General features: G+C 56.6%; 1 protein-coding gene across 1 annotated transcript; it reads right to left on the bottom strand.

The window, feature by feature from the left end:
• Nucleotides 1–5,360: 5,360 nt before the first annotated feature.
• Nucleotides 5,361–8,299, bottom strand: ALPI (alkaline phosphatase, intestinal). The gene is made up of 11 exons (XM_059053636.2): nucleotides 8,234–8,299; nucleotides 8,037–8,157; nucleotides 7,809–7,924; nucleotides 7,463–7,637; nucleotides 7,212–7,384; nucleotides 6,833–6,967; nucleotides 6,669–6,741; nucleotides 6,430–6,564; nucleotides 6,097–6,288; nucleotides 5,756–5,872; nucleotides 5,361–5,653 (listed from the first exon to the last, which is right to left on the bottom strand). Exons 1-11 carry the CDS (start codon nucleotides 8,297–8,299, stop codon nucleotides 5,361–5,363), a joined length of 1,596 nt encoding a protein of 531 aa, XP_058909619.1.
• Between the last annotated feature and the right edge of the window lie 2,133 nt (nucleotides 8,300–10,432).

Raw genomic sequence — 10,432 nt, 5'->3', positions numbered from 1 at the left:
TCAGCTGGAGCAAGCAGGCCCTGGGGCCGCCTTAGATCAGAGGGTGCCATAAAACACCGCACAGCTTCCTGCAGGTCTCTGGGCCCCCGCCCCCGCCCCAGCCCCATTGGAGGCGGGATTGGGGGAGGCATCCCCGAAGGGGCAAGAGCCCGTCATGCAGATGCTGACCAGGTGGGGAGACCTGTTTCTGGAAGCAGGGGGTAGGTAACAGCCTCAGATGGTAATGTCAGCCCCAAGGTCAGGTGAAGGACACATCTGGCGTCCCATCGGAGGCCTCCGGAGAGGCTTCAAGGCAGCGCGCCTGTTTTTACCCACCATGAAGCATCCCGTGTAGCCACCAGAGCCCTGCTGGGCTCGCTGCCTGGCATGGGACAGGGGGTCACAGGGGCTCCAGGAGCTGGGGGTGGGTGGGGCTGCAGGTCTGGCTGGGACTGAACCTGGGGCGCCCCCCCCGGGGGGGCCCTGTCTGAACTCTGAAGGGAGTGAGGCACCTGTGGTCGCAGAGAGTCGTTTGGCCTAAGAGCCCTGTCCGGGGCCCAAGCACGCCTGACCTCCCGTCGGAGTCTCAGGGGGTTGGGTGGCGGGACGCTGGGCCTTCCAGAGGGCCTAGTGTGTGCCGGGCTCTCCCAGGCTTTTTCTCATTGGCGGCTCTGCCACATCCCTGGGCAGTTGGCCCTGTTCCTATTTAACGTCTAGCTCCATGCTGCTGGCTTCATCCTGATGGAATACAATTTATGTTTGGGGGCAGGAGAAGACAATTTAAGCATAACACCTTCCCTGCCCGTATGGGGCCGTGCAGCGTGTCCCTGCGTTCTACGTGAAGCCGGCCTTCTCAAAGGTGCGAACGCCTGCTCTATCATGAAGATCGGTGTTGTTTTTTTATCTTTTCTGACACCGGCAATGTAACTCCGTACAAGATTACACTTCTTTCCCAATCCTGTAAGGGGTCATGGTGACCTGCTGCTCACCTTATATGTGCTTGTCTGGACTATGTATCTTAGGTCAACTTTGTGTAAAACCCCAGCGTGTGAGTTTAACGTATGATGCTTTATCTCAAAAACGTGTATGAACAGTCCTCAGAGGTTTCTGAAAGACTCGCTCCCGGGTTATAATCCCTCAGTTGGCTCAAATAAAATTCTCTGTCTTCTTTCGATCACTATTGATTAATTGTTCATCAGCAACGTTTTCGACCGGGCACCCACCCTCCAGCGTGGCTCTCAGGCGTCCTGGGGAAGAGAACGTGGGCCCTGCAGGCAGGGGGCTGACACAGGGTCCCCTCCTCATTTGCTCACTTCTGGTGGATTGCGACCTACTAGAATTGAGTGTGTCTAGTTAAGTAGATTTATAGATTATATGATCTAGTTTTTAACAAACGAACCCTCCAATCGAGTGGCTAACCAAAAAATCCTGTAAAGAAACTACAGATAACACCCATAATCTACACCAGGTGAGCAACCACAGAAGTGGCAGCTGTGACACCTTCTCCCTCCTGGTACACATGCTCCTCATCACCCATGGCACAGACCCGACAAGAAGTCAGCCCCACATATGAAACATTAAACAAAACCAAACTGTCTGAAGCGCCCTCACATCCATCATCGCTGGAGAAGCGTGCTAGCACTGGGCGCCTTGAGGTCCCCCGTCAATAACAGCAGGAGACTCCCCTGGTGAGCAACTAAGTTTTCAGAACATGAAGACAAAGTCCGCAGCTTTTTCCCAGTGAGGTTTAAAGTGACGTGATTTTTGATATTTCCCTAAGCAATGATGAATATTTGGAAGGCTCTTTTAAAGTTTCTTGCATGATAGCCTAAGACAAAAAACACCTACCACCAGGCAAACATTTATTCTTTCTGCTGTAGTAACAATGGCAGAAATGATGAACAGAAGATGATCTGTCGACAGACTGAAAGGCGTTTCTTTGCCAGCAAATACCTTTGGAAGACGTAGAGAAAACACTGCTCTAGACTGAAACAAAAAACGTTAGAGCCAATTACCCAGTGTGGGAGGTTTGCTATACAGTTAGTTGGCTGAAAGTACAGATGTTTCTACACGTCGCAGCTTAAGGTATTTGCTGGATTCCATTCCGATAATCAAATACACAAACCACTTTTTTTTTTCTGTGTGAGCCACTAAAGGAAAGATATGGCAGGGAAGATAGATTTCCAACATTTCATCCTTTGTTTAATAAAAACAACGTCGTGTGTGGAAAACAATGTAAGTGCACCCACTGATGGAACAGCTACTCCGAACAGATTTGATTTTAAAGGATATGAGATGATAAAACCTGCAGCGGCAGCAGAGCCTGCAAAACGCACTCACCGGCCCATCCATGGTCAACCCATGGCAGGGAAGAACTAGAAACCTTGAGGGCACATAAAATGCTGTAGGAGCCATCAGTGGTGTTAACTTTCAAAAACCAAGATTGTCCGAGTAGAGGAGAAGCTTTACGATAGATACTTGGTGATGAGATTGGGTGTGACCATGAAGACACTCCAGATCAACCCCACAGAACGAGCCCTGTTTATGGCAAGGTATTGAAGAGAGCTGTCATCAGTCCTCCTGCCCTCTTTCTTCCAACTTCCTTTCCTTCTTAAAGACCAACGTGCTGATATTTTTCCAGGTGACAAGCATGTCGACCAAAATAATCAATAAACAATCCAAAAGAGGAATTGTAAAGAGCTTTATCTGAGCCAAACTGAGAACTATACCCTGGAAGACAGCCTCCACATCACTCTGAGAAACCGTTCCAGAGAAGCGTGGATTTCAGCACAGCTTTACATCCTGTCAGAACAAAGAACATCAAACAAGTCAGGGATACATTCCTTCAGGGTTTCCAAACAACTGGATCAGCGCATACACAGAGAGTCCGTATGGCCCTGGCACCTGGGAAGGGAGTCTTATCATGGAAGGAGGACCAACTCTGGCATCTCAAAAAGGGAGGAATTTAATTTTTATTTTTAACTTGGACATTCTTTATGCCTGGTCAACGTGTCCTTTTCTTAGTGATTAAAGTGGATGTACAATGTATGTTTGACAGGCCACAGGCAGGCTGTTCTAGTAAGCATAAAATTCAAGTTAACTCACGTATAAGCCAGAATGACTTCCCCATACCTCAATATGTGGAAATTTCTTTTATCAACAGCTATCAGGCTTAAGCACCCAATAAAAAGCTTGAAAAAAGTAAACACTTTCTCTGCACCTGCCCCTTCAAGATAAAGATGTTAGAACTGATGCTTGAGAATGTTTCCATGGACACATGATTTTGTGTCCAACACTGTTTGACCGATAAAACCCCTCATACCTGCACATTTTTTAAAAACTCGGAAACGGGGCTTCCCTGGTGGCGCAGTGGTTGAGAGTCCGCCTGCCGATGCAGGTTCGTGCCCCGGTCCGGGAAGATCCCACATGCCGCGGAGCGGCTGGGCCCGTGAGCCACGGCCACTGAGCCTGCGCGTCCGGAGCCTGTGCTCCGCAACGGGAGAGGCCGCGACAGTGAGAGGCCCGCGTACCGCAAAAAATCAACAAAAAACAAAAAACTTGGAAACAGAAACTGTTTGTAATTTAGGTTTGATTTACATACCACAAAATCCACCCTTTTAAAGTGTACAATACAGTGGTTTTCTCGAATACCCAAAGTCGTGCAACCATAATCACTAATTCCAGAATAATCTGTTTTTAAACCTGTAGTTTGCAAAGGTAGCGTCTCCCTGGGTTTTGAACCCATCTATGAAACATAAACAACCTTCTTCCATTCATCTCCACAGCTTTGTGACAGCCACTTAAACCCAGAGTTGAAGTAAACTGCCCTGAGAGCCTGGCCTTCCAATTGATGATTTACAGTGTTAAATCAAAATTTTAGTAAATAGAGGAGCATATACTGTCATATTAACGTTTCTAGTGAGAGCAAAACGCTTTCTTGCAACTTTGTAAATGTTCAAAGAAATTTGTGATTTTAGAAAATTTATCAGAAAATATGGCTGTCTTCACCTTTAGAACATTCTTTGGGGTGGGTTAGCCCCTCGATCAGTGTAGTTATACTGGAGCGGGTGCTGCGGAATGGTTTCAGGCCGAGGTCAGAAGTGTCACGAGTCTGCACTTCCTCTCTGGTTTCCCAGCTCCCACCTCTGCCTCACATCCCGAAACCACAGCAAAAGCAACAGAAGAGACTCTTCTCCCCTCAGTAGCCGGCGGGATATCTTCCAAGAGTCGGGTCCTGTTATGCCCCCGCGCAAAGCCTTCCAATCACATCCCACACTCTGGGTAAAGTTCCAACTCCTCCCCCTCTGCGCCCCGCCCCCATCCCTCCGGTCCCCTCAGCTTCGACCTTCTTTGCCTGCCCCGCCCCCTCCACCTCCGACCCCGCTGCTGGCCTCACGGCGCTGCCGCTGCCGCCTGAGGCCCTGCACCGCCGTCCTTCTGCATCGCTGCAGCCCTCACTTCCTCTGGTCCTGGTTCAGCTGTCAGCTCCTCAGCCAGCCCCTCCCTGACTCCTGATGTGACTCGCCCTGCACGCCTCCCACAGACACACACTCTGCCCCCACTTGCTAAGGAGTTTTCTGCCTAGAACATATCACTCCTGGCATCACACTGCATAACAGTTTATTTGACAGTGGCCTTGCCCCTCCCGGAACCCACAGCTCCCCCGCTGCTCCCTGGCTCTCCCAGCCTGGAATGGGCACTGGAGGGGGGCGGGGAAGCACACCATCACGGTAGCTGAGTGACATGGGACAAGCCTCCTTCCTGGGTCGCCGTCTCCTCTCTAATGGTACCGTTGGGTTCCCAGGAGGGGCGGCTGAGGACTTTGTGTCGAGGGCCCCCTGGCTGTCCTGGTCCCAGCGGCCTCCTTGTCCAGCAAGGTGCCTACAGGGTGGGTTCCAGGAGGACAGGAAGCCACGCCTCCGCAGGGGCCCCTAAGTCCTCAGGTCTCCAGGAAAGGCGAGGCGTGGGTTCTAGGCGGGCCTAGGGACAGCTCTGGGAGAGTGCCTGCCTGGTCCGCAGGCAGGGCTACGGGTGCCCAGGGGAGACTGCGTGGTCCGAGCCCTCGCCTTTCCTGGGGTCCCGGGCTGCACGGCACAGAATCTTAGGCCACCGAGGTTGGGGGCAGGGAGGAGGACTATGGGTGTCACAGGAAAACCAGGGCCTCAGCCTCCAGGGTGGTCCGGGCCCATGAAGGGCGGGGGAGCTGAGACTCCTTATCGCTGGGAGGTGAAGGTCTGGCGGAGGGCCGGGTGGGGGACGCGGGGGTGGTGGCCAGGATGGGACGCCGTGGTGGGGACTCCGAGGTGGCAGCTCGGGTGGGGCCTGGGCTAGGGGCTCCTGGCGCTGTAGCAGGAGCCCCCGAGGCCCGGGGCAGGTGCGCGTCAGGGCGGGCCGGACGTCAGCAGCAGCAGCAGCGCCCCGACCAGCAGCGCCAGCGCGGGCGGGCAGGCGGCCCGGTGCGCGGCGTCGGCGGGGCCGGCGGGGTGCTGCAGCCGGCAGTCGGTGTAGGGCTCCACGCAGGCGGCGAAGGCCATGACGTGCGCCACGAAGCTCTGCTCCTGCACGCCGTGCACCAGGTGCGCCTGCGGGCCGCGCGCGAACACCACCACGTCCTCGCCGCCGTGCGTCTCGCTCTCCAGGGGCACGGCCGCCTGCTGCCGGTACGCGGGGCCCGCTGGCCGGAGGGTGGGAGTCAGGCCGGGCGGGGAGGCGGGCTCCCGCTCCCGTGAGTTCCCGGCCGGGCTCCCGCCCCCGACGCAGCCCCCTCCGCACTCACTGCTTTCGCTGTCGTTGACGTCGGGCCTTGAGGCTCCGTCAAGCGCGTACCCTGGGCCATTGCCATAGAGGATGGAGGTGTAGGACTTGCTGTCATCGGCCTTGCCAAAACCCAGCCCTGCAGGGAGGAGGGGACCCGGTGACCACACTGAGCCCAGCCTTCCGTGCGCCTCCTGTGCGCTGAGCCCGGCCACTGCTTGCCTGCTCACTGGCTCACCCCTCACCGGAGCCGCGAAGGGCAGTTGCTGTTACTACCCAACTTCGCAGACGAGGAAACTGGCTCAGAGCCATTTCTGCCACGTGACTTGGGAAAAAGCGCCCGCACCTCTCCCCGGGCTTTACCGAAAATGGAGCTTCCACGCAGTGTGTAGCCGCCAAAAGAGAAGACATGGGAGTGGTCGGCGGTGACAAGGATCAGCGTGTCTGCTTCACTAGTGAGCTGGCTGGCCTTGGCAATGGCATCATCGAACATGACTGCCTCGGTCAGCGCCCTGTAAGCTATGCCTTCATGGTGACCGTGGTCAATGCGGCCTCCTGCAAGAAGGTCGCATGTAAGAGGCCAAATCTGCCCTGACCCCGCCCCCTTCCAAATCTGCCCTGACCCCGCCCCCTTCCAAATCTGCCCTGACCCCGCCCCCTTCCTTCCTCTGCTCATCAAGGGGCTCTGCCACTCACCCTCCACAAAGAGGTAGAAGCCACGGGGATTCCTGCGCAGCACACGCAGGGCTGCCTCTGTCATCTCCTGCAGGGATGGGTCCCTGGTTTTGTCTCGCTGGGCCTCATACTTCATGTCTGCTGGCTCAAAGAGGCCTGTGGGAAAGGGACCAGCAGTGACTGACAAGTCAGGAAGCAAGGAGGGCCCAGGGCATCCATCCCGGGGGCGGGGGGGACACTGGGGTGGGCGGGGTCGCTACCCATGAGGTGTGTTACACTGGGGTCCTTAGATGCCTGAATGAGCGCCGTGAGGTTCCACACGTACTGGGTACCCTGGAAGGGGCAGGACCAGGCCTCAGCCCATAGCCCGACAGCCTGCAGCCCCTGCCCTGCTGTACCCCCTGCGCCCACGAGCCCCCATCACCTGGTGCTTGGCCTGCCACGCCTGCACCAGGTTCCGCTTGTCCTTCCGGATTCCGTTCTGACGGGCATCACCTGGGTATTCGGGGTCTGGGGTCCCCTCAGGAAACATGTACTTTCGGCCTCCACCCAGGATCACCTGTGGCCAGGGATTAGGGCAGGTGAGTTCGGGGCCTGGCTGGCCCTTTGTTCCCTCCTCAGACAGCCCCTAGCGTCCCAGCCAGGTCTGTGGGAATGGCTTGTCCCCCCCCCCCCGTAACTTCTACACTGCGCCCCACGCCCCAAACCCACGGAGACACTGCCAGGCCCCAGGGCCGTGGGTGGCCTGGGATTGTGGCGGGTGTTGGACCGCCCACCCCCACCCCTTGCCCCTCATGTCTCACGTCAATGTCCATGTTGTAGATGAGCTGCGTGGCGATGTCCTGGCAGCCCTCCTTCTTCGCCTGGGCAGGCATGTCCGCGTCCGAGTACCAGTTACGGTTCACCGTGTGTGCATAGGTGCCAGCTGGCGAGGCATGCTGCACCCTCGTAGTGGTCACCACTCCCACGGACTTCCCTGGGGGTGGCAGAGGTCAGGGTGGGCCACTGAGGTCTCCGAGCCTGTCCCTACCGGCGAAGCTGGGCCCCAGCCTACCTGCTTTCTTGGCCCGGTTCATCACGGACGTGACCTCATTGCCACGTACTGTGCTGCAGTTGTTGTAGCGGGCAGCTGCACTTACACCAATGGTCTTCATATTGGCCTTGACCCCGCACAGGTAGGCGGTGGCCGTGCCTGCGCTGTCTGGCACCTGTCTGTCCACGTTGTATGTCTGGGGCGGAGATGCTTTCAGCTCTGCTCATGGGTGTACCCCCAGATCCTGACTCAGGCCCTGGGACCCATGCTCAGCCCCAGCCCTCCTGGGACCTTCCCTCCTGCCATGCTCCCTAGCCCCACACCCACCCCTCTGGCGTAGAGCACCCTGCGGCCACTCAGCCTTTACCTTGGACAGAGCCAGGTACGGGAATTGGTCCATGGCCAGCGGCGTCTCAGGTCCCAGTTTGCCACTCATCTGCCCCTTTAGGATCCGAGTGGCTGTCACCGTGGGCACCCCCATCCCTGTAGGTACACCCTATGTCAGGCCTGAGTCCCCAGGGCCACCCTGTGTCTGCCGGCAGCCTAGGGTTCCGGGGCTGCAGGATGACGGGATGGACAGGCCTAGCGCACTCACCATCCCCCAGGAAGAGAATGAGATTCTTAGCAGCCGTCTGGATGGGTTGCAGCTTCTTAGCAACATCCAGGGCCTGGGCTGCCTGGCGGTTCCAGAAGGCTGGGTCTTCCTCTTCCACTGGCTAAGGGGAGAGTGGACTCAGGTCAGTCTTGGGGAGCCCCCTGTGTCGGGGGGGCGGCTGGGAGGCGCCTCATTACCTGAGGTGAAGCCAAGGAGAGCCGTAGCTGCAGGCCTAGCAGCAGCAGCACCCAGGCCCCCTGCATGCCTGTGCGATGGCGAGGGCCCCCAGGCTGGGACACCAGGGTGTCAGCTGTAGCACAAGCTGCCTGGGCTTTGATCAGGGCAGGACTTTGTCCCGGCTATAAAAGGCTCTGTGTCCCTCCCAGTGCCCGAGGTGGCCACACCCTGCCCCTGCTCCTGACCTATGACTTTAAGCCATGTTGCCAGAGGGCAGTGGAGGGGTGTGGCCGAGTGTCCAGGGGTCCTGAGGGAAGCAGGTCCTTCCCTCACAGGATGGCCCCCAGCTGGCTCTTCCGGGTGGGGTGGAGATTAGGGCGCAGACGCCCTTAGCCTGAGGAACATCTGCAAGGTCCTAATGGGGGCCCCTGCCATCTCTCTGCTCACCAAGTCCTGTGGGAGAACCATCTCTCCTTCATTCACCTCACGTGTTCAGTAGTTTCTGAAAGTCAACAGGGCCTGCTTTGGCCCTGGGTGCTGAGGGAGATGCGGTTGGAAGCACACAGCCAAGGCCAGGGGCCGGGGTTGGCCTTCCTGATGCCCAGAGGCACAGAGACACGTGGGGTGGGCTGGCTGCCCTGCCACCCACTCAGCTTCTCACCAGTCTTGGCCTGGGCAGGTGGGGCGGGCACGTGGGGGGGGGGCGTGGCGGGAGAGGAGGGGCCCTGGAGCCTGGGCCTAAGTTTCTCCTGCTGCGGAGAAGGGTGGGGCTGGGTGACAACAGAGTGGAGTCCTTGTGTGTGTCTCTAATTACTGAGGGTTGGGCTGGGCCCACGTTATTGTGTGTGTGTGTGTGTGTGTGTGTGTGTGTGTGTGTGTCCGTGTATCCGTGTCCGTGTGTGTGTGTGTCCGTGTCCATGTGTCCGTGTCCATGTCCGTGTGTGTGTGTGTGTGTGTGTGTGTGTGTGTGTGTGTGTGTTTCAGGTGCCTGCAAAGGGCTGACAGGGGTGGGACTAGTGCCCTATACCGGAAGTTGATCTCTGCTCCCTTGGACAGGTATGGAAGCCAGGGGTGAGCCTGTTCTCCCCACAGGCAAGGCACACTCACAGGCGTAGCTTCTGATAAGGAGGTAAGAGGTTTCAGTTGCCCCAGGTTGGGTTCAAAACATTCCTCCAATCCAGCAATCCCACGTCTGGGTATGTATCCCAAAGAACTGAAAGCAGGATCTAGAAGAGGCATTTGTCACCCACGTCTGTAGCAGCAGTATTCACAGTCGCCAAGAGGTGCAAGCAACTCGAGCATCCACCGGCAGATGAATGGATGAAGAAAGCGTGATATAGCTCTACAATGGAATAGCACTCAGCCTTAACGAGGAAGGAGAGTCTGACACCTGCTACAACACGATGAACCTGGAGGACATGATGCCCAGTGACACAAGCCAGTCCCCGAAAGACAAACACTGTGTGATTCTGCTTCCCTAGGTATCTCAAGTTGTCAAATGCATAGAAATAGAAAGTTGGATGGTGGCAGCCAGGAGCTGGGAGGAGGGGAACTGGGGACTTTCAGGTTTGCAAGATGACAAAGTTCTGGAGACCTGTGGCCAACAATGTGAATAGATTGACACTACTGACCTGGACACTTAAAAGTGGTCAAGATGGGAACTTTTGTGTCGTGTCTTTTACCACAATTAAGAAAGTTTTTTCAAAGAAAACAACGTGTACCTCCCAGCCCCACCCACTCCAGTGGATGCGGTAGCCCCTCCCCACGTGGCCACCTCACCCCCCGAGTCAAAGTGCCCTGGCCCCCAGCATCCCCCTGCTCGGCCCCACTCCCCAGTGTGCCCTCCCCTCAGGCAGAGTTTCTGGGCTCCTCCTCCTTTTTTTAAAAAAAAAAAATTTATTTATTTGATTTACTTATTTTTGGCTGCATTGGGTCTTCGTTGCTGAGCGAGGGTTTTCTCTAGTTGCAGCGAGCCGGGGCTACTCTTCGTTGCGGTGCGCAGGCTTCTCATTGCAGAGCACAGGCTCTAGGCGAGCAGGCTTTAGTAGTTGTGGCTCACGGGCTCAGTAGTTGTGGAGCATGGGCTTAGTTGCTCTGCGGCACGTGGGATCTTCCCGGACCAGGGCTCGAACATGTGTTCCCTGCGTTGGCAGGCGGATTCTTAACCACTGCGCCACCAGGGAAGTCCTCTCCGCCTCCCTTGACCGGCTCTTCCACCC

The sequence above is a fragment of the Kogia breviceps genome, chromosome 2, assembly GCF_026419965.1.
Source record: "Kogia breviceps isolate mKogBre1 chromosome 2, mKogBre1 haplotype 1, whole genome shotgun sequence".
Classification (NCBI taxonomy): Eukaryota; Metazoa; Chordata; class Mammalia; order Artiodactyla; family Physeteridae; genus Kogia; species Kogia breviceps.
The sequence above is the reverse complement of the archived record's forward strand: the minus strand, read 5'-3'. Positions and strand labels throughout refer to the sequence as shown.